This window comes from Lucilia sericata, unplaced genomic scaffold (genome assembly GCF_015586225.1).
Source record: "Lucilia sericata isolate MDLA Ls3-8-SP2 unplaced genomic scaffold, ASM1558622v1 Contig000659F_arrow, whole genome shotgun sequence".
Lineage (NCBI taxonomy): Eukaryota > Metazoa > Arthropoda > Insecta > Diptera > Calliphoridae > Lucilia > Lucilia sericata.
Genome location: NW_023994664.1, coordinates 84,284 through 108,062, shown reverse-complemented (window position 1 = coordinate 108,062; position 23,779 = coordinate 84,284). Strand labels below are relative to the sequence as shown.

General features: G+C 32.1%; 3 protein-coding genes across 3 annotated transcripts; 1 reads left to right on the top strand and 2 right to left on the bottom strand.

Moving 5' to 3' along the window:
* Positions 1-3,574: 3,574 nt before the first annotated feature.
* Positions 3,575-14,112, bottom strand: LOC119607130 (solute carrier family 12 member 9). The gene is made up of 9 exons (XM_037960913.1): positions 13,199-14,112; positions 9,918-10,052; positions 9,505-9,848; positions 5,915-6,805; positions 5,468-5,856; positions 5,206-5,397; positions 4,853-5,138; positions 4,651-4,784; positions 3,575-4,499 (listed from the first exon to the last, which is right to left on the bottom strand). Exons 1-9 carry the CDS (start codon positions 13,473-13,475, stop codon positions 4,301-4,303), a joined length of 2,847 nt encoding a protein of 948 aa, XP_037816841.1. The 5' UTR covers positions 13,476-14,112; the 3' UTR covers positions 3,575-4,300.
* A 1,762-nt stretch (positions 14,113-15,874) lies between these two features.
* On the top strand, positions 15,875-18,690 carry LOC119607124 (probable ATP-dependent RNA helicase DDX23). The gene is made up of 2 exons (XM_037960902.1): positions 15,875-17,877; positions 17,935-18,690. Exons 1-2 carry the CDS (start codon positions 15,983-15,985, stop codon positions 18,596-18,598), a joined length of 2,559 nt encoding a protein of 852 aa, XP_037816830.1. The 5' UTR covers positions 15,875-15,982; the 3' UTR covers positions 18,599-18,690.
* Positions 18,679-23,746, bottom strand: LOC119607122 (cysteine-rich protein 2-binding protein). The gene is made up of 10 exons (XM_037960901.1): positions 23,217-23,746; positions 23,006-23,157; positions 22,642-22,804; positions 22,068-22,586; positions 19,932-20,444; positions 19,621-19,870; positions 19,405-19,557; positions 19,209-19,344; positions 18,952-19,133; positions 18,679-18,892 (listed from the first exon to the last, which is right to left on the bottom strand). The coding sequence occupies exons 1-10, from the start codon at positions 23,627-23,629 to the stop codon at positions 18,719-18,721; spliced, it is 2,655 nt and encodes an 884-aa protein (XP_037816829.1). The 5' UTR covers positions 23,630-23,746; the 3' UTR covers positions 18,679-18,718.
* Positions 23,747-23,779: the final 33 nt, after the last annotated feature.

The window sequence follows — 23,779 nt, the reverse complement described above, 5'->3', positions numbered from 1 at the left end:
TCTTTTATTGTTTTGTCTATTGAAAATTGCGTGTGAAATATATAATTCGTAGTCATTTGTATATTTTAGTTATGGTTGGCGTTAGAATGTCTGTTGCTAGCTATGGATACAAAGGAATTCCTAGGAATTTTGTTTAGCTAAAAAAAAGTAGCGAAATATTTAATTGAGCGGCATTTTGTAAGGTTAAGTCAAGTTAATAATAAAACTGAAAATAATTTAAGGATATTCTACAATTTAAATATCTATGTTAAATTAACTAGTTCAAAAACGGGTCTAAACGGAATCAATTCTCATCTTGAACAGCAATCTTGGAACAAGTGACCCGACATTATTTCTGGAACTCGTTCTGTGGAAAATGGTTGTGATCTAAAGTTCTTCTAAAGAGCTTTCAAGGAAACAATTGATAAAATTAAAATTATTGCAGCAGTCTGGCAACAGTGGTAATATAATTTTTTTTAATAGTTATGTTCAATTATAGCTTAACCATTGACTTTATTTTCATTCATTTCAATTAAGTATTTTCGAAGTTATATAATTTTAAAGAAGAATACCTTAATAAAATTACAATAATTTAAACAGTCTGGCAACACTGGTAAAATAAATAAAATTATAGCTTAACGTTAGAGTCTAGTTGTACTCAATGTTCGTTGAAACAACAATTTAAAGAATGCCTTCATAAAATTACAATTAATTCAGCAGTCTGGCAACAATGGTAATATAATTTTTCTTAAAATAATTATATTCAATTATAGCTTTACCATTGACTTTATTTTCATTCAGTTCGATTAAGTATTTTCGAAGTTATAGCGATTTAAAGAATCCTTCATAAAATTACAATAATTTAAGCAGTCTGGCAACACTGGTGAAATAAGTTATCATTAAATAACTGGATTAGATTATAGCCTAACGATGGAATGCAGTTTCATGAAATTCGATTAAGTATTTTCGGAGTTACAGCTATTTAAAGAAAACCTTTTTAAATAACTATTATTTTGACAGTATGGCAACACTGGTTAAAAAGTTTTCATAAAATAACTAGCTTTAAATGTAGCCCAACGATTAACTCTAGTTTCGTGAAATTCGATTAAATATTTTCGTAGTTATAGCAATTTAAGTAATAAATCATTCAGTTCGATTAAGTATTTTCGAAGTTATAGCGATTTAAAGGATCCTTCATAAAATTACAATAATTTAAGCAGTCTGGCAACACTGGTGAAATAAGTTATCATTAAATAACTGGATTAGATTATAGCCTAACGATTGAATGCAGTTTCATGAAATTCGATTAAGTATTTTCGGAGTTATAGCTATTTAAAGAAAACCTTTTTAAATAACAATTATTTTGACAGTATGGCAACACTGGTTAAAAAGTTTTCATAAAATAACTAGCTTTAAATGTAGCCCAACGATTAACTCTAGTTTCATGAAATTCGATTAAATATTTTCATAGTTATAGCAATTTAAGTAATACCTTTGTTAAATTACAATTATTTTGACAGTATGGCAACACTGGTTAAAAAAGTTTTCATAAAATAACTAGCATTAAATATATCCTAACGATTGACTATAATTTTACTCAATTTTTTTAAGAAATTTGGGAGTTATACTAAATTAAAAAATCCTTAATATAATCAAAAATATTCAACAGTCTGGCAATACTGGTGAAATAAGTTTTCGTAAAATAACTTGCCTAAATTGTAGTCTAACGATTGAATCTAGTTTCATTCAATTCCAATAAATATTTTCAAAGTTATAGCAATTTAAAGAATACCTTAATTTGACAAATTTTCCAAAACACGACAACCCTGTTACAACATGGTAACAGCGCCATCTATTGGTTGGGTACATTGTTTTTGAGCAATGTGAAATTTGTGTACCTCAAATACATATTTTCAAAACGTTATAACACAACAACTAGTGGACCGATTTTTATGAACTTAGTATAGTCTGGTAGGGGGTAAATTAAAGAATATAAAAATTTAACTTTCCAGAGTTGCCACCTTGTTAAAAGTGGCAAAATATATCGAAATAAAATTAATTAACTATTTTTTCCAAAAAAAAATAACGTGGTAACCCTGGTAAATTAAATTTTAGTAATCTTGAATTCAATACCTACATGACCCTTCTTACTTAATTGAAATCGTATCAGTAGTTTTTGTGTTATAACGTTTTGAAAATATGTATCGTTGCGCAACTTTGTATTTTTTGCTAAAAAACCATGTACAGATGTTTATTTTTAAAACGTTATAACACAAAAACTACTGAAACGATTTCTATCAAATTTATATGGTTTTATAGAGAATATATCCAAGATTACAAAAATTATTTTTCCAGAGTTACCACCTTGTAGAAAATTGTCAAAATATATAGAAATAAAATCAATCATTATTTTTCTCAAAAATAATGAGGTGGCAACCCTGGAAAATTAAATTTTTATAATCTTGAATTTAATCCCTACAAGACCCTATTAACTTCATCGAGATCGGTTCAGTAGTTTTTGTGCTATAACGTTTTGAAAATTTGTATTCGTTAGACAATTTTTTCGCATTGCTTAAAAACCATATAGCCAAACAATAGATGGCGTTGTTACCATGTCGTAACAGGGTTATCGTGTTTTGGAAAATTGAACAAACTTAGGTATTCTTAAAATTTCTATAAATCCCAAAATCCTTCATTGATTTAAGTAAAACCAGTGTCCATCGTTAGCCTTTAATTTAAGAAAAGTGTTTTATGAAAAATTATTTTACCAGCGTTGCCAGATTTTCTAAATTATGCTAGCTTTTGTAAGGTTGCTTTAAATTGCTATAACTCCAAAAGTACTGGAATGTTTTGATTAAAATTAGAATCAAATGTGAGCCTTTAATTTAAGCGAATGATTTTATGAAAACTTTTTTTACCAGTGTTGCCAGACATTCTAAATTATGTTAGTTTTTATAGAGATGTTTTGAATTGATATTACTCCAAAAGTACTGGGATGATTTAATTAAAATTAGAATCATTCGTTAGGTTTTAATTTCAACTTTTTGTTTTGTGAAATATTATTTTACCAATGTTAACAGACTTTTTTGAAATACGAAACTTTTTATTAAGTATCTTTAAATTGCTATTAGGACAAAAGTGCTGCAATGATTAGATTGAAATGAGTGTCAATTAAAAGGTGCAGAAGAGGGCAACGTGTTATTTGAAAAATGAAATAATAAAACTACCTTTTAATGATGCTTTGATTAAGATTTTTATTTAAAATTTATTTATTTTATATGTGATGATCACAAATAAGTGTAATATTTTTACTTTCTTTTAACATGCTAAAAATCACATACATATATGTATATTTAAAATTAAAATTTCACAATTTGAGAGCATAATTTTGTTATAAAATTAATTACAATAATTATAAATAAATATGTATAAAGAGTTTTAAAACATGTAAAATTAATCCCTAGTTTTATGTTCAACTTAAAATAAACAGAATGTTTTATTAAAATAAAAAGAAAACTCAAAAACATTTTCTGAAAGCTTATTTGTATATGTTATCTTCCATAATAAAAAAATTATTTAATACACAATGTTTTAGGTTTTTTTTTTTTCTTTACAAAATGTTAAACATTTCTTTTTGTTTTGGTCGATAATAGTTCATTTTAAGTTTCTTTTGGAATTGTTTACAATTGTGATATGATCAATAAAGTTACTATAAATATGTATGTAAACTGAGTTTTATTATATGTATTCTCAAAAAGTATTAGTTATAAAAAATATAATATACATTTTATTTAAAACAGTTCTCTATATATGTAAATGGTAAAAGTAAAAAATGTATAAACACAACAAGTATAGATGCATAACATTCATACAAAATTAATAAATATTATTACCAATTTGTAAAAAAATAAAACATTTAAAGCCTTTAAAAAATAACTTCTAAGCACAGCGCATAACGAATCAATGAATCATAACTTGTTGTTTTTATACATTGCCAAAAAAAAAAATCTACTTAAATATGTTTAATTTTTAATTAATAAATTTTTCTATTTAATTTGTTTTACCTTAAAAATGTTGCATAAATTATTTATAACACAAAAATGCTGATTATTTAATACCAATCAAAAGTTGTTTTTTTTTTATAAAACAGTGTCATCTGTTAGGACTTTTTTCGAACTTAAAAAGTATGTAAACAATTATTAATTTCAGTGCAAATTATACTTTAAAGTTCTCAAATTTAAATCCTTAAAATGTGGTTTATTTTACAATAATGTTGCTGTTTTATAAAAGATTTGTTTTGTAGTCGTAGTCATGTATGCTCTTAAAGAGTAGTGGAAGTTACGGTGCTTACACCATGTACTAAAATTGTGGGTGGTAATTCGGCTGTTAATTCAGTTAACAATTCCATATAACGTACACTACGTTCCCCAAAGTCGGGCGTGTTGATTTGTGGTGGTGCTGCTAGATATATAAATGATAAGGCTGTTTGATCGGAACGTTCACGTATAATTTGATTGGCTCTGAAAATAGAAATGCACAATGGGTTATTGGCTATAGTTTTTAATTTAAACGATGTTATATACATTAGCACAAATGCTTTAAATGTTGGTTTTACATTGACCAAACTAACTACATATATATTAAAAAAAAAATTAAAAATTAATAACTTACCTTTGCATATACAACAATGAACGATTAAGATTATCTTCAGTTACCGCTTCTGTAACAGATTCAGCATGTTGTGTAAATTGTTTGAGAATACGAGAGTGACGAGTAAATTCCGTATCACGAGCCCATTCTTGAATCTGTATAAATTTACATAAATTTAAACAATTATAATTTACTTTTAAGAATACAAAACTTCTTTAATTACCTCTATAATATCAGCATTTATTCTTAACGATTTAAGACTTTGTTCTAATTTCATTTTAGAGAAAATTTCAATCTGAGGCATATTAGGATCTTGTGTTTCAAATGTTGTGGTATTCGAAGTATTATTAGTTTCACACAAGAAAACACGTAAACGTAAATGACTCCATTTTGCCAACATAATAACCGACAATTGCATCATAAATAAGGAGACAACATCGAAGGGATCTTCGGTTTTGGGATTGAAAACATTGATGGGCCAAACATCTATATATTTAACGTGTTTGCTTCTGTAAAATTATATTTTTACTATGAAATAAAATTGATTAAATAAAGGTTATTAGTTAAAAAACTTACTTGGCTATAAAATGTTTGTCCAGACGATGGAAATGACGACATAAACATAAATTCTTTTTCATGCGCAAAATATCACTGATAATGGCCACATATTCGGTAACATCAATATGTTTCTCCTCGCCATCACGTCGTATGGGGAAATTTTGCATTTCCCCTGAAGTGAAACCATCAGTTTTATAGGGTGAGGTGGAGCTAAGAAAAAATATTTTATTTATTAATTATTATTTTTAAATAATAATAAATAGTTGTGTCTGATATTTACGTTTCAAAGAAATCTTTTGGTGCTTCATTATCATAGAAACCCAATACAATAGTATTTGGTTTCATGGCTCCTATGCCAGATAAACGTATTAAATGTTGAACACCTTCACGCACCGAATTAGCTATTGTTGTTTCGGCAAAAGCCTTAACATGCATATGATCGACAAATGATAACCATTGTTTGTTTTCCTCTGAAGTGGGATCTTCCAAATCGGTAGTATTGCCAATTTTAACATGACCTATTATATACAGACCACTCTTTTTCATATCATTAACAAAATCAACCAAAGGACAACACGAACGAGGCGAGGATACCAGCAGAAGCATTTGGGGACGCCAAAATTTAACATGATCTTTACGAGGATCCAACATAAGTAGATATTTGCGTACCTTGCATAAGAAATTGTTTGTTAATAATTAAATCTATAATTAACTTATTCCCTCTCACCTGATGGAACATTAAAGCTTGTGATATAGAGCCCCATTGGGCTGATTGTGTGGCTGGCGAGAATAGATGTAAAGCAATAACCAGCAATAAACACAATATAATACTTGAGGAGGCATAAATAGGATTGATTACAAACATCATAACCAAGGTGCCGATCAAACCAAAAAGACATGTATGCCAGGTGAAATATTTAAATAGCGGACGGAAATTAGGTGCTCCTGTCAACTCAATACCCAAGCAGGCTAAATTTGTGGCCAAATACGAAAGCATAAATAATACCGAATTGATTTGGGCAATTGTATTCAAGGAGCCAATCAATAAAATACACTCCACTAAAACCCAACTGGTCATAACTGCCGCTATAGGGTTTCCCTTCCAGGTGCCTTTAATAACAAAATTTGTCAGCGGACCAAATACTTGATCTTTCGATAAAGCCTCCAAAATGCGACTCGAACCAATAAGATTACTTAAACCGGTAGAAAAGGTGGCGGTTAAAATACCAATGGCAGTAAATGGTGGCCAGAAATTGACATACATTAGGAAAAGATAATTATTTCTCATTGTTTCGTGTGGGGTTGTGAATGCCATTAAGAATGAAAGTATGACATATGCAACAAATGTAAATGCCACAGCAGATAATGTACCCAAGGGTATACTCTTCGAAGGACTCTTCAATTCACCGGACATATTTGCACCGGCCATAATACCGGTAACACCAGCAAACAATACACCAAATGTGGTAGCAAAATCTACCATTTTTCCCTTGGAAGTATAATCAGGACCATAACTTTCGTATAAATTACTTTTTAAAGTTTCGGCACTTAAGCCAGTATATTCCAAAAAGGGTGTAATAGTTTTATTTATTACAGTATTCTCATCAGGAACAGGAACCTGTAAATAAAAATATTAGATTTTAAGTTGCAATAATGTTCTAACTGAGAAAATAGCAAAAATGTGTGATCGGAAGAAATTATTCTTAAGGACTATGGAACAGTCTATAGTCTGGAGAACATTCTTTAGTCTCGACTATAGAACAGAATATAGTCTGGACTATAGAAAATTATATAGTCTGGACTATAGAACAGTCTATAGCCTACACTATAAACCAGTCTGGACTATAAACCAGTTTATACTTTGGACTATGGAATAGTCTGGACTATAGATAGAATAGTCTATAGCCTGGACTATAAACCAGTTTATAATCTGGACTATGAAATAGTCTGGACTATAGAATCTATAGTCTGGACTAGAATCGTCTATAGTCTGGACTAGTCTATAGTCTGGATTATAGAAAAGTCTATAGTCTGGACTATAGAACGGTCTTTAGTCTGGATTATAGAACGGTCTATAGTCTGGATTATAGAAAAGTTTTTAGTCTGGACTATAGAAAGCCTGGGCTATAGAAACGACTATAGTCTGGATTATGGAAAAGTCTATAGTCTGGACTATTATAGAAAAGTCTATAGTCTGGACTATAAAAAAGTCTATAGACTGGACTATAGAAAAGTCTATAGACTAGACTATAGTCTGGACTATAGAACAGTCTATAGTCTGGACTTTAGAAAAGTCTAGTCTGGACTATAGAAAAATCTATAGACTGGACTATAGTAAATTCTGCAGTATGGACTATAGAACAGTCTTTAGTCTGGACTATAGAAAAGTATAGAGTCTGGACTATAAAACTATAGTAAATTCTACAGTCTGGACTATAGTAAAGTCTACAGTCTGGACTATAGTAAAGTCTACAGTCTGGACTATAGAAAAGTCTATAGTCTGGACTATAGAACAGTCTATAGTCTGGACTACAGAATAATCCATAGTCTGGACTACAGAAAGGCCTATATATAGTCTGGACTATAGAAAAGTCTAAAGTCTGGACTATAAACCTATAGAAAAGTCTATAGTCTGGACTATAGAAAAGTCTAAAGTCTGGACTATAAACCTTTAGAAAAGTCTATAGTCACAGATATACGAATTTTAATTTTAATTTATATGGGAGGTGCAACGCCCGTTATTGCTAGTTCAACAATTTATTCCAAATGCTCATAAAGGAATGCTTTCCTAGATATATGAATTTTTGCATTTAATTCATATGGGAAGTGCCACGCCCCCTATTTGTAATCCTCCCAAATGTTCACATGGATGAAAAGTTGTTCGTGCAAAATTTAAGTATTCTAACTCTAATAATTTCCCAGATATACAACTTTGTGTTTAATTCATATGAGGGGTGCCACACCCCTTATTGCTAGTCCACCAATTTATTCCCGAAATGTTAACATAAATGACAAAGTTATTCGTGCAAAATTTGAGGATTCTAGCTCCAATGACGTCCCACATAAATATATTAGAATTTTTTGTATTTAATTCATATGAGAGGTGCCATCCCCTCTGTTGCTAATTCGCCTATTTATTACCTAAATGTTCACATGTGTGACAAAGTTGTTCGTGCAAAATTTAAGAATTCTAGATCTAAGCGTTTTCCAGATATTCACATTATTTTATTTAATTCATATGGGAGGTGTCACGCCCCCTATTTCTAGTCCTCCCATTCTTCCTTCAAATTGTTTATATGGGATTTTAATGTTGCCCGTACAAACTTTTAGAATTCTAGCTTTTATACTTTCCCAGATATACGATTTTTTTATTTTATTCATATGGGAGGTGCCACGCCCCTATTTCTAATCCGCCAATTTATTACCCAAATGTTCACATGGATGACAAATTTGTTAGTTGAAAATTAGAAGATTCTAGCTTTAAGTGTTTCCTAGATATACAAATTTTTGTATTTAATTCATATGGGAGGTGCCACGCCCCCTAATGCTAGTCCTCCCATTTTTCTTAAAATATTCATATGGCACCTCCCCCACTTGCAATTTAAAAATAAAAAGTAGCCTATTGTTCCTTCCAGATATATAGGAATATACAGTGAAAATTTCAAGAAGATCGCTTCAGTGCCTACAAGGTACAAACAAATAAACAAACATACACTGATTTTTATATACAAATATAGATTTTTGGTATTAAAATTCCTTTCATATTAATACATATATTTTAACAAATCCATGTTAAAAAGAAATGTGATTCATAACGCATTTGACAATGATCTGTAACTAAAGTCAAGATAATTAAAATTTCGATAAAAATACATATTTTAATACTCTGCTTTAAAAGGTGATATTTAATAAAAAAAGAAAAACTTTTTTTTAACAATGACGACACCCTAGATAAAAAAATGTGTTGCTCATAATTGTAACAATATTGTGTATATAATTGGAAAATGATTTAAAACCCCCTAAACACAAGTAAAACAAAAAAAAACATTTGAAATTGAATGCACATTAAATAATATCAAAAATAAAATTACACAATTATTCACTACGTTCCGGAAAAAGTATTAATATATAAAACACTTTTTCTTTATATAAATGTTATGATAAGCTACTGGACATTTTTGTTTAATTATTTATAACAAATAAATGATAGCAAAACCAATACAACAAATACGTTAAATAATCATAATTTGTAAATTGTTTATAAAATTACAGAACAAAATAAAAAAAACAATAATTTTCCAATAAATTAACACTTACCTTGTCATTGTTGGGACCCTCAGCCAAAAAACTTATATAAGTGGCCAATAAACAGACCGTGACAATACCCAAAATTAATACAGAAGTTTTGGCAAATAATGAAGCGCCTATTAGACACACCAACAGCATTAGTGTATTAATTACGGTACAAAATAGAAAACGCCACCAAGTACCATCCGGTAGAAGTCCTTCAGCGGATGCAAAATAACCACCGGGACCAAAATTATTCATAATACCTTCAACACAACCGGAAATAGCCATGGCACAGCCCACAACATTGGCCAAAAAGAATAGGGTGCCAATAGAACCACCAAATTCCAGACCCAATGTTCGACTTATCATAACTTAAAACGAGAAAAAGTATTACAGTTAAATATTGGATATGTTATATCGGAAATTTTTACAAAACTTACAATATACGCCGCCTCCTTCAACAGCACCATTAGTAGAAATTGCACATACTGATGCCACAGTAAATAATAAGATTACATAGGCAATAACAAATTGTAAGAGGGTAACATATAAACCAGCATTACCAACAATAAAGCCTGAAAGTATATTGAAAAAATTATATGTATATAATAATTTTAATAAATCTCTATTATTATAAAGTTTAATTGTTTATTTCTTAAAGCTTTTGTATAGTTTAACATTTAAAACGCAAATATGTATTTACGTCATATTAATTCACACCTTAAATTTCGGATGTTTTTAATCGTTTAAATATATTTTCAGTCTATTATTTAAATTTGCCAATTTTAAGTGTGTCTATAATCTGGACTATATAGGCAGGTCTATAGAACATTCTGTATTCTGGACTATAGAACAGTCTATAGGCTGGACTATAAAACAATCTATAGGCTGGATTATAGAACAGTATATAGGCTGGACTATAGAACAGTCTATAGGCTGGACTATAGAACAGTCTATAGGCTGGACTATAGAACAGTCTATAGGCTGGACTATAGAACAGTCTATAGGCTGGACTATAGAACAGTCTATAGGCTGGACTATAGAACAGTCTATAGGCTGGACTATAGAACAGTCTATAGGCTGGACTATAGAACAGTCTATAGGCTGGAATATAGATCAGTCTATAGGCTGGACTATAGAACAGTCTATAGGCTGGACTATAGAACAGTCTATAGGCTGGACTATAGAACAGTCTTTGGGCTGGACTATAGAACAGTCTATAGGTCGGACTATAGAACAGTCTATAGGCTGGACTATGGAACAGTCTATAGGCTGGACTATAGAACAGTCTATAGGCTGGACTATAGAACAGTCTATAGGCTGGACTATAGAACAGTCTATAGGCTGGACTATAGAACAGTCTATAGACTGGACTATGGAACAGTCTATAGGCTGGACTATAGAACAGTCTATAGGCTGGACTATAGAACAGTCTATTGGCTGGACTATAGAACAGTCTATAGGCTGGACTATAGAACAGTCTTTAGGCTGGACTATAGAACAGTCTATAGGTCGGACTATAGAACAGTCTATAGGCTGGACTATGGAACAGTCTATAGGCTGGACTATAGAACACTCTATAGGCTGGACTATAGAACAGTCTATAGGCTGGACTATAGTATAGAACAGTCTATAGGCTGGACTATAGAACAGTCTATAGGCTGGACTATAGAACAGTCTATAGGCTGGACTATAGAACAGTCTATAGGCTGGACTATAGAACAGTCTATAGGCTGGACTATAGAACAGTCTATAGGCTGGACTATAGAACAGTCTATAGGCTGGACTATAGAACAGTCTATAGGCTGGACTATAGAACAGTCTATAGGCTGGACTATAGAACAGTCTATAGGCTGGACTATAGAACAGTCTATAGGCTGGACTATAGAACAGTCTATAGGCTGGACTATAGAACAGTCTATAGGCTGGACTATAGAACAGTCTATAGGCTGGACTATAGAACAGTCTATAGGCTGGACTATAGAACAGTCTATAGGCTGGACTATAGAACAGTCTATAGACTGGACTATAGAACAGTCTATAGGCTGGACTATAGAACAGTCTACAGGCTGTACTATAGAACAGTCTACAGGCTGGACTATAGAACAGTCTACAGGCTGGACTATAGAACAGTCTATAGGCTGGACTATAGAATAGTCTATAGGCTGGACTATAGAACAGTCTATAGGCTGGACTATAGAACAGTCTATAGGCTGGACTATAGAACAGTCTATAGGCTGGACTATAGAACAGTCTATAGGCTGGACTATAGAACAGTCTATAGGCTGGACTATAGAACAGTCTATAGGCTGGACTATAGAACAGTCTATAGGCTGGACTATAGAACAGTCTATAGGCTGGACTATAGAACAGTCTATAGGCTGGACTATAGAACAGTCTATAGGCTGGACTATAGAACAGTCTATAGGCTGGACTATAGAACAGTCTATAGGCATAGTCTATGGAACAGTCTATAGCATGGTCTATGGAACAGTCTATTATCTGGTCTATAGAACAGAACAATCTGTAGTCTAGACTATAGAACAGTATGCAGCCTACACTATAGAATAGTATGTAGCCTAGCCTAGACTATAGATCAATCTATTATCTGGTCAATAGAACTGTCCATATTCTGGACTATAAAACAGTCTATAAGCTGGACGATAGTCTAGACTATACATCTGTCCATAGTCTTGGCTACAGAAAAGTTTATAAGTCTTGGCTACAGAACAGGTTATAGGCCGGACTATCTTCCAATGAACCAAAAATATTAAATGATTCCCAAGTCGAAGAATTTATTTGTATAAAATAACTTCCAATGAAATAAATTCCAACAGAAGTGAAATAACTCCCAACTCCTTAACAATTTGGGTTTTAAGAAAATTGCATTATTAGTTTTTTTTTTAAGTTTTTCCTCCTGATAATAATTTTATATCTTTAATTTGTTTATAGTGTTATTTATACAAATGTACTTATTTAATCCTATAATGTACTACATGCAGATGATTCAGTTTATATTTTTAAATACATATTTATTTAGGTTAATAATAACAGAAAATAAACATCCACAAATTTTCATAGTTATTTTATTTTATTCATTAAATTACTACACTTATTAGATTTCATTTAAAATGAGTAGTAAGTAGTTACTATTAATTATTTTGCGTTGTTTTTGTTTTGATGGAAATTCAATACATACAAAGAATCAATGAAGCCGCGAAGACGACTCATTTATGGCGACATTATTTACTATCTAAATAGTAGACAAATCAAACTATATACAATATAAATACTACCGAAAAACAAACATAATACCACCATCAATCATGAGAGTTCAAAAAAGAATGTTCGCCCAATTAGAAATACCTATAGAAAGTAAAAAGAAGTAAGGAAGTATAGTCGTCCATGAATGACCATATTATAGCGTTCAATAATATGTAGAGGAATTTTAAAGTTGAATTTCGAAAGTATCAACGTACCAATAATATAACTTAATGTAGGTATGTGAGCCTAGAGAAGAAGATAATCTTGGCGGCTTGGAAAACTTTAGGTAGACATTGAACTAGTCTCTGATTAATGTTATAAATAAAATTTGACACAATTGTACATATAATGATTTGTCCCCTTTTGGGACTGGATTTCCCTAAGAAAATTAGGTTTATTTTTGGGCGACAAATTACAACAAAAACAAATAATAAATAAAACTCAAAATCTTACTTACCAACACGTATAAATACCAAAGCACTAAACATGGACAAAGCTACGGGACTGAATACACCAGCAAAAGTGCCCAGTGTACGACCGCTACTTTCTGGATCCTGCATACCGAATTCTACATAACCATCAACACCATTTTGTGAACTTGTTCGTCTAGGACCACCGTTAGACGTACCGAAGAGAGTACCAAAAGAACGCATCATAGAGGAGGCTCCGCCGGAACGTTGAGCAGCTATGGGTGCTGTTTCCGGGTCACCATTAATACTGGTCTGAGAATTCATTGTATGGCTGGTTGTGGCTGCCTGATAGGACTTAAACCACCAAACAGCTGTGTTAGTTTATCTTCTTTGTTTTTTGTTTTATTTGTAACTAGTTCAATGTAGTTAAAATCCGTTCACTTTGTAGTTATTGTTGCTAAAAAAAAAAGCTCAAGACGCCCACAAATAACAATAAATATTAAATTGTATGTTGATTATATGGATGACGACAACACTGATTTTTAAATACCAAATGAAGATGCTTAAACAATAATGTAGACAGTTCAGTTTTTTTATTGTTTTTTACTTTTTTTATATTCAACGAGTTAAAATGTAATTCAGCATGTAATTTAACTTAAACCGAAGAGAAAGTTTAAATAATTATATTCGGTAAAAACATCTCGTCGTCTGTTTTAATCTAGGTTTTCCACTAGTAGCACAATAGTTAATGTTCTAATTTTCACACAAAAATTAATAGTGTATTGTTTTTTTTCGTATTATGTTTTCACAATATACAATTTTTACTTTTTGTTCACAAATGCGTCATCCGTTAAAAGGGGTTTTCGTGTGAGTACTGTAAACACCAACAAATTCAAAGTAAATACAAAAATACACTCCACAAACGATCTCCAATAAGAAACTAAAGAAATTTGCAATTTGTTTGGGGAAATAATGGAGTATATAAATTAGGTGATAACGTAAGCACAACTGATTTTTGTTTACATTTCAAGCTAATGTCAAAATTTGTATAGAAAAAATATTTCTCTCCTGAAAAATTATTGTAAATAGTGTCAAACACTATATGAAAAAAATGTATACAAAAACATTAGTTCCCCAATAATGCCACCTTATAAATACGCTTTGCATATGTCATTACTATCAGTGATGAGATTTTACAAATTATATTAAGTATTGCAAAGGTTTTAAAAAAAGTACCAACGAACAATGAAGTGGCAAATATTTCCATAATTATACACAGACCATGGCATAATAAAGTAAGGTGACTGCAATAAAGCAGCTGATTATTTTTTTATTTTTGTGTAGAGTATGAATAATATCAAAAGTTGTTATTGTTTATATGTTAAGCATGTTATTTGTTTACATTTCTCTTGTCATTTTTAACATTAGTCTGATTCTAGTACAAAATACATGTTTTTGTATTGTTGTAGTGATGCAGTCACCTGTCTAAGTGTGCCCTGACATAAAAAGACACAGACATATAAATCGGTCCTGCACTTTTGCCGTATAAAAAGCATTTTATACTACAATACGTTGCCTTATTATTAAGGCCCAAATAGACTACACAAGCGGCTTATCAAACATACTTTTTTCATTCGCACACCCACTACACAAACATTGCTCGTACAAACACCGATTTTTTCACTTTTTTGTGGACTTTCAAAGATACAGATCTCAATTTTTCTTAAAAATGTAAATTTTTTGAAAAATTTGTTATTGATGAATATAAACCATACAAATGGTTTGTCAAAAATTCAATATGTTTGTGTAAAAATCAAAATTTTTTAATTTTTGTACAAACAAACAGCAAGCATTTGTACAAACACGAAACACCCTCCTACACTACACAACAGGCTTGCACAAACGTAAAATATTGGTATGTTTGTCAAGCCGCTTGTGTAGTCTATTTGGGCCTTTAGCGTTTAGTTATTTATTATAAAATGGATTTGTCGAAATGTATTTTTTATGTACCTATTATTTTTAACAAATTTAATTAATTTGCTTAATTTTAACGGTTTATAAGAAAATAAATGTGAATATCCAACAGAAAATGCCAAAAACAGTACCAAGCAGACCGAAGCATGAAAATATTTAAATTGCGCCCCCAGTTAACATCACTGATTAAACAGTAAACATATGGCAAAAGTATTGCCATATTATTTGAAACATATATTAAAAACCATTAATCTTTTAAAAAATCAATAAATTCATACAATTATAAATTGCCTTTTACACATAAAAACCATTATTAGTCTATATATTTAAAAATGAAATTATTTATAAAATATTAAAAAATTAAATCAACACATCTCCAAACTTGGCATCACTTTTATAATTGCTAAACAATAGGGTAGGGTTCTATAAATCGACTGTCGAAAAATCTAACGATGGACTTTTTGTCGAAAAGTCGACAATTTTGTACCAAAAAGTCGATAACTCGACTGTCGTCTATGAAAAAAGTAGAAAAGTCGACTTTGTAAATAAAAGTAAAAAAATTTCGAAAAACATTATATTTTTGCTTCAAGTATGAAAAAAAATATTTGCTGTGTTTTTAATATATGTAATAACTTATTTTCATTCGAATTGAAATTTTCTACATGTACAATTTTTATATTTCGTCGAAAAGTCGACGTTTTGTTTCAACTATAGAACACTACTAAACAATTGGGCAACTCTTTGTTTATATTGTTTTTCTTTCACTGACAAACGTTTTATTCTATCGAAGAAATAAAACATTTTGTATTACCAAGAAAACAAATAAAAAGTCTGTAAATATTAAAAAAAGCTAATAAATGGTTAATGACAGAAAACGTCGTTCACGTTCCCGCGAGCGTCACATTGATAAAGAACGCGATAGAGACCGTGAGCGTGCAAGGGATTCCCGCGGAGTTGGTGGAGACTATGATCGTCGTGCAGCCAGACGCACCCGTTCACGTTCCAAAGAACGCTCCGGTCGTGAACGCTCACCAGAACGTTCGCAAAATCGTCATCGTGAACGCAGTCGCGAAAGGTCCCGCTCTAAGGAACGGATACGTGATTCTGATGCCTCGAAATATAAAGATAAGAGACGTGATGCTGAGGAAGACCTAAAGGCAAGAGATGAAAAACATTCGTTGAAATTGGAGCAAAAGCTGAAAAAGGAAAAAGAGTTAAAAACCGAAGATGAGGAACTGCTGGAGGAGAATCGCAAGATTAAAAAATCAGAGCCATTATCGTTGGAAGAATTGCTGGAAAAGAAGAAACGAGAAGAGGAAGCACGTGCCAAACCGGTGTTTTTGACGAAAGAGCAAAGAGCTGCCGAAGCTTTGAAGAGACGTCAAGAGGAAGTGGCCGCTATGAGAGCAGCTCAAAGTGGGGTACGTGTGGGCATATCGGCATCGATATCCGGCATAGCTACCGCCTCCAGCAGTGGCATTGATAATAGTTTTAGTGTATCGGCGAAAAGGCCAGAACTAAAAGCTGAACGGCGACCAGAGGGTCGTGAAAGAGATGGCCGTGATAGAGATCGTGAGCGTGATTTTGATCGTAGGGATCGAGGCGGTGATGACAGAAATCGTGGTGGAGCCGGTGATAGGGATAGAGAAATCAAGAGGGTGGATGATCTCTCTAACAAAGATAAAGAAAAAGAGTTAGAAGCCATAAGAGAACGTTATTTGGGTATAGTAAAGAAAAAGCGTAGAGTACGACGTTTAAATGATCGCAAATTTGTGTTTGACTGGGATGCTGCCGAAGATACATCTGTGGATTATAATAATCTCTACAAAGAACGTCATCATGTACAATTCTTTGGCCGTGGCAATGTAGCTGGTATCGATATAAAGGAACAAAAACGTACTCAAAGTAAATTTTACGGTGATCTTCTGGAAAAGCGGCGTACGGAGGCAGAAAAAGAACAGGAAAAGGTTCGCCTTAAGAAGGTGAAACGTAAGGAAGACAAACAAAAATGGGATGATCGTCATTGGTCGGAAAAGGATGTGGATGAAATGACTGAACGTGATTGGCGTATATTTCGCGAAGATTACAATATTACCATTAAGGGTGGTAAAATACCCAATCCCATACGCAGTTGGAAAGAATCCGGATTTCCGAAGGAGATTTTGGACATTATCGATCGTGTTGGCTACAAAGAACCCACACCCATTCAAAGGCAAGCCATACCAATTGGTTTGCAAAATCGTGACATTATTGGTGTAGCTGAAACGGGTTCGGGTAAGACGTTGGCCTTCCTTATACCTTTACTCTCATGGATCCAGTCCTTGCCGAAAATTGAACGTCTAGAAGATGTCGATCAAGGCCCGTATGCCATAATTATGGCTCCAACACGTGAATTGGCTCAACAAATCGAAGAAGAAACTACTAAATTTGGTCAGCCACTGGGAATTCGTACCGTGGTAGTTGTTGGTGGTCTTTCACGTGAAGAACAAGGTTTTCGCTTGCGTTTGGGTTGTGAAATTGTCATTGCGACTCCGGGTCGTCTGATTGATGTTTTGGAAAATCGTTATTTGGTATTGAATCAGTGTACATATATAGTATTGGATGAAGCAGATCGTATGATTGATATGGGTTTCGAACCAGATGTACAGAAAATCTTGGAATATATGCCGGTGACAAATTTAAAGCCAGACACAGAAGAGGCTGAAGATGCCAGCAAATTGATGGAAAACTTTTATTCGAAAAAGAAATACAGGTGAGATATTAAATCTTAGTAAATAATAAAATGCTTTAAATTGCAATTTGTTTACAGACAAACTGTGATGTTTACAGCTACTATGCCACCTGCGGTTGAACGTCTGGCACGTACCTATTTACGACGTCCTGCTACCGTTTACATTGGTTCTGTGGGCAAACCTACAGAACGTACCGAACAAATTGTCTACATGATGGGCGAAAATGACAAACGCAAGAAACTTATGGAGATTCTCTCACGTGGCATTGATCCTCCAGTAATTATTTTCGTCAACCAGAAAAAAGGTGCCGATGTTTTGGCTAAGGGTCTGGAGAAATTGGGCTACAATGCTTGTACACTTCATGGTGGCAAAGGACAGGAGCAGCGTGAATATGCTTTGGCTGCCTTGAAATCCGGAGCGAAGGATATGCTGGTGGCCACCGATGTTGCTGGTAGAGGTATTGATATTAAAGATGTATCATTGGTTATTAACTATGACATGGCTAAAACTATTGAGGATTATACACATCGTATTGGTCGTACGGGCAGAGCTGGTAAAACTGGTTGTGCCATATCGTTTGTTACCAAAGATGACAGCCAATTGTTCTACGATCTTAAGCAATGTGTTATGGCAAGTCCGGTATCAGTATGTCCACCGGAACTTATGAATCATCCGGATGCCCAACATAAACCTGGCACAGTGGTTACGAAAAAACGTAGAGAGGAAAAGATTTTTGCTTAAAAGCTTCCAATTTAATTTGAATACAAGTGTAATCATTTAAAAGTATGTCCATAATAAATGGCAATAAATTTTGAAAGAAGTTTTTAGTATAACAAATTGTAAATTTATTTATTTTTCAATTCATCTCATTAATCTTAAAAAGAAAGCATTTCTGCTGTGTTTCGAATCGAAAGGTAAATATTTTTCATAAAAATTCAATATAACTTCTTCAATTTTAAAACCGAATTTTTGATATAAAACAACTGCAGGATTTGTGGCCGATACATGTAGCGTAATATCTTTCGTCATACAAGTCTATGATTGTTAAAAAATATGAAATTAATAAGTAATGGATATAATAATCTTGTACAAACCTGTATTAAATGATACAACATAAAGGTAGCTATGCCACTCCTTTGCCAACCCGGTCGTACTGCCATAAAAGAAATGTAGGCTTCATTAAAACCAACATCAGGTACTAGAAAACCACAGCCTATAACTAATTTTTTATACAAAGCTACTACACTGAAATCTGGATAACTTAAGCATTCAGACACTAGAAGTAATAAATAAGATAAATAGAAATTTAACTAGAGAGCCTATAGAGAGAAAGAAGAAAATTATGACTTACTATCAATTCCTGGCCAAAATACCGTTTGTAATAGAGCATTAACTGCTGCTATATGATTAGGCCGTACATAACAAAAATCTATAGGTGCTCGAGTCGGTGGTACGCGATTAACTTTGTATTGTAGTTCGCACATAAGCTATAAATTTCGAAAACAATATTAAATATCATTTGAATAATTAGGTGAATTTTATAATACCTTAAGAAATGGTGGACAACATTTTCTATCACGATAAATGAAAGGATGTAAAATACGCTGTGTGTAGGGAGATTCAAATAACTCATACTGTGAAGAACCCGCTATGCGAGCATAAAATGATTTTTTAGCATCCGAAGATGATAAGGAAATAAGCTAAGGAATAAGATAAAAGTTTAGCATTTCTTTTACAAAACATTGCAAAATGAACATACTCACTTGATAACGTTCTATAATTTTGTTTTTTTCAGACTTATGCGATCTTAGGCGTTGCTTATTGTTACTAACATAATCGTCTAGATTAAATATAGGTTTACCATGTTCTCGTTTCCATTCACGTATACATAGTTTACGATAAAATCTCCTAATGAAGGGTGGTATGTGAATTTTACACTTCTCTTCCAAATTAAAAATTTTACGTAATTTTTGCAGCAATTCTTTTTCTTCATATTCACTCATTAGGGTTAGACTTAAGGAAAAAATATAGATTATTATTACATGCAGTAATAAGTCTTTAAAAGAAAACTTACTCCATATTATTTGATGATACCGTTTTATCTTCTATTTCTTCTTCCATCATATCCTCCAGACGATTATCTATTAGCCAGGGCCATTGACGTTTAGGCTGTTTAGTAAAAAGGCTAGGTTTACAAGCACTTAATGTTGTACTTAAATTATCATCATCATCCGATGAATCTTCATTCATTTCATCAGCCATATTTGATCTAACACTATCCCGAAATTCGTTATCTGATGTTAGTTCCTGCTTAATTAATTTACCACTACTTTTATTGGGACTTGCAGCTCCTAACGAGGAGCAAGACTGATTTTCAGCGGTTAATTGTTGGAAATTTGTTACTTGTACAATACGTGGTTGATATTCTTCAGAATCTGATTCTTCATCTTCTTCGCCAGATTCTGGTTGTTCCTCTGTTTTTTCTTCTTTAAGTATAAGACTTTGAGTTGTAATAGATGTGGTAGTATTGTCCTCATCCAGCTCATTTGAAAATTCCGAATTGGTGTGAATAGAATTTTCAGTTTGACTAAAGTAATAATAGAATTGTAGTAATAGAGTTGTTTTGATATATAATTGCAAATTCTTAAAATAACATTAGAAATTGTGTAGAACTAAGGCAAATTTTTGCAAAAATTTTCTCTTTTATAAAATGTTTTCTTTCCCATAGAAAAATTTTTGCTAAATTTTCTTCTTTATAGAAAAATTTCGAGATAACCTCTTCACATAGATAATGTTCACTAAATTTTCATGCCAATAGAACATTTTTGCTAAATTTTCATCTTTATAAAGATTTCCATAAATTTTCTTTTTTATAGAAAACTAGCTATACCCAGTGTGCTTTGCTACCCTAAAAGCAATATAAATAAAAAATATTCTGCATAATTTTGAAGATTCTAACTGTAATGATTTCCAGAGATTCATTTTTTCCCAACGTTAATTAAGATTTTAATGTAATCGATGACAAATTAAAAAAAAAATATAATATTTTCCCAGATATACGAAATTTTGTATTTAATTCATATAGGGGGTGCCAAGACCCCTTTGAAAGTCCGCCCGTTATTCTCTAAATGTTCACATTAATGTCAAAGTGAAATTGTAGCTCTAATAGTTTCTCAGATATAATAATTTTCCTATTTAATTTATATGGGGGCTCCAAGCTCCCCATGACGAAAGCCCGCTCTTTTTTCTCCAAAATGTTCAGATGAATATTTAAGTTCTTAGTGCAAAATTTGAAGAATTTAGTTCTATTAGTTTCCCAGATAAACCAATTTTTGTTTTTTTATTAATATGGGAGGTGCTGCTCCCCTCATGGGTAGCCCGCCAATTTATTTCTCAAAATGTTTACATGGATGTTAAAGTTACTCGTGGAAATTTTTAATATTCTAACTATAATAGTTTCCAAAATAAACGAATTTTAGTATTTAATTTATATGGGAGGTGCCACGCCCCCTAATTCTAATCCGCCCACTTTTTGTCTTAAATAATTATATTGATACTAAAGTTGCTCCGACAAAATTTGAAGACTCTAACTATTATATTATCTCAGATACACTAATTTAATATTTTCTTAATATGGGCGTGGCACGTCGCCCACATGAAATTTCAACATAAAAAGTAGCCTATAGTTCCTTCCAGACATACAGGAAGAAACTGTGAAAATTTCAGGAAAATCGGTCCAGCCGTTTAGCAGTCTATAAAGCACAAACAAACAAACAAACATACATACATACATACATACAAACACACTTTCATTTTTATATATATAGATGTTCGATAAATTTCCATCCTTATAAACAATCTTTCGAAAAATTTTCTTAATTACAGATAACTTTCGATAAATATTTTTGCTTATAAATTTCAAAAAACTTCCTCCTTTAGAGAGAAAATTTTCGATAAATTTTCTTATTTATAAAATTGTTTTTATCGAAATTTTTGGACAAATTTTCTTTACAAAGCTTTTTCGATTAATTTTCATTCCTAAAAATTTTTTCTTATATTTTCTTTCTTGTACGTTTTCAAAAAAAATTTCTCCATTATAAAGAAAATTTTCGATAAATTTACATTTTTATCGAATTTTTTCGATAAATTTTAATTTTTATCGTATTATTTCTGTAATTTTTTTAAGAACATTAAAATATGTAATACTTACACTGGCTCCATATTATCCTGAAAATTTTTACCTATACCAGCTACTGGATTACTCAAAAAATTATTATTAAATTGTTGTTGTTGATGTTGTTGATCTAAGGGAAATGTTGAATTTGTAAAAAAGCTTTTCAGTTTTTCATTTAACAATACTTGTGTATTATAATCACTATACAAGTGACCATTTAAATCCATCGGTTCAGCTTTTATCATTGATGAATTATCGAAAAAGTTTGCATTATCATTATGTGCTTCAAGTAGCGGTAATATATCATTTTTACCAGCACTATCAACCAAAGGCTCTGGTGCTATATTCGGTAAAGTATTAAACATATTCAAATCATCGCTGGCTAAACTTTCAGCTAAGAAATCCATTAAACTGGATTGAACGGTATTCAGCGGCATAACTGGATCGTCGAGTGGTGGTGGCGCTAGAGCATTGGTGTTGTGTTGTTTATTTAATAATTCATCATCCAATATGTTTAGAGGTTTTGCTATTTTAGGCTTACGACCCATATAGGGACTGAAATATGAAAAAGTTAAAGTTTAGATTTTTTGTCTGTTAATTTTGAACTTACATAGTACGACTGCAAGAATCAGTAGGTACTAAATCATCATCGGAATCATGACGTTTAATACGTTTGGTATCATGTTCATTGGCCGAGGTATCACTGCCATAATTGTCATCTTGCTGTCTTTTATCTTGGCGCATTTGTTGACGTTTTAAACACTCTTGTTCATCTAAAAATAATACAAGCAAGCAAAATATTGAAAAAGCCAGATTACCACCTCTCCCACTCATTGGGTTATGGAGTGTACAGTGTATCAGTGTACATAACTATCTGCATCCCCATGAACACTGAGTCATGGAGAGCGTTTGAGAGCCGAAACAGGGGAAGGTTAGTTCTTAGTAACGCACTCATTGCACATTGAACAACTTACATAAATTGAAAATATCTTTTGGTGTTTTATTTGCGTGAGTTAATTTCCACCAGCCCGTTTCATCGAATAACTCCTGACCAGATGTAAAATATTTTGGACTATTATGTGATAAAGCACCCGAAATTGAACCTGTCCACTTTTTTCGTCGTTTACTACAATACGATTAAAATAAATTTAAAAACAGTTTTCCACAATTAACTACATTGCTCACATTGTTGGATCAAAGAGGTAATCCCAATTCTTATCTATAAAATTAACTATATGCGTTCGCCAATGAAAATAACCATGACGACTTAAGCCTTTCGATTTTATCGAAAGATTATACAAAGCCATTGTAATGACCAATAGCCAGGGCATTCGTTGACGTACAAATTTCTCCCGGACGACATTATCGACATCTGCACTGTTGCCGCCATATAAGCCTTTGGATGTCGATGGCGCATCAAATTGTAGTTGCATACATTTGGCACATGTGAAATCGAAGAAAACATCACCCAACAAATCACCCGGTGTACTGGCATGCCTCAGACATTTGATGTGCACATCACCGCCACAATTTCCACAATGTAGAAATCGTTCATCGTTTATGTCCAACGAGCAATAAGAACATTGTAATGTGGCCATTTATATTTTTAATATTTCTATTTACTATTCTCAAATAAATATTTTTGAATTTGTAGCAAAAATAAAAAACAAATTGTTTAACAACAATACACGCGTGTATAGAATAAAAATGCAAAAAGAATTAGTGAAATAATGTGGATCAGAGCCCTG

Coding starts and splice junctions, on each gene's coding strand:
- LOC119607130 (XM_037960913.1), bottom strand. CDS start 13,475: ATGAATTCTCAGACCAGTATTAATGGTGACCCGGAAACAGCACCCATA. Junction 6,806..9,504: donor AGGGTCCCAACAATGACAAG/GTAAGTGTTAAT, acceptor TTTTATTTACAG/GTTCCTGTTCCTGATGAGAA. Junction 4,500..4,650: donor TCATTGTTGTATATGCAAAG/GTAAGTTATTAA, acceptor TTCTATTTTCAG/AGCCAATCAAATTATACGTG.
- LOC119607124 (XM_037960902.1), top strand. CDS start 15,983: ATGGTTAATGACAGAAAACGTCGTTCACGTTCCCGCGAGCGTCACATT. Junction 17,878..17,934: donor TATTCGAAAAAGAAATACAG/GTGAGATATTAA, acceptor ATTTGTTTACAG/ACAAACTGTGATGTTTACAG.
- LOC119607122 (XM_037960901.1), bottom strand. CDS start 23,629: ATGGCCACATTACAATGTTCTTATTGCTCGTTGGACATAAACGATGAA. Junction 19,345..19,404: donor GTTGTCCACCATTTCTTAAG/GTATTATAAAAT, acceptor CGAAATTTATAG/CTTATGTGCGAACTACAATA. Junction 18,893..18,951: donor TGTTGTATCATTTAATACAG/GTTTGTACAAGA, acceptor TAACAATCATAG/ACTTGTATGACGAAAGATAT.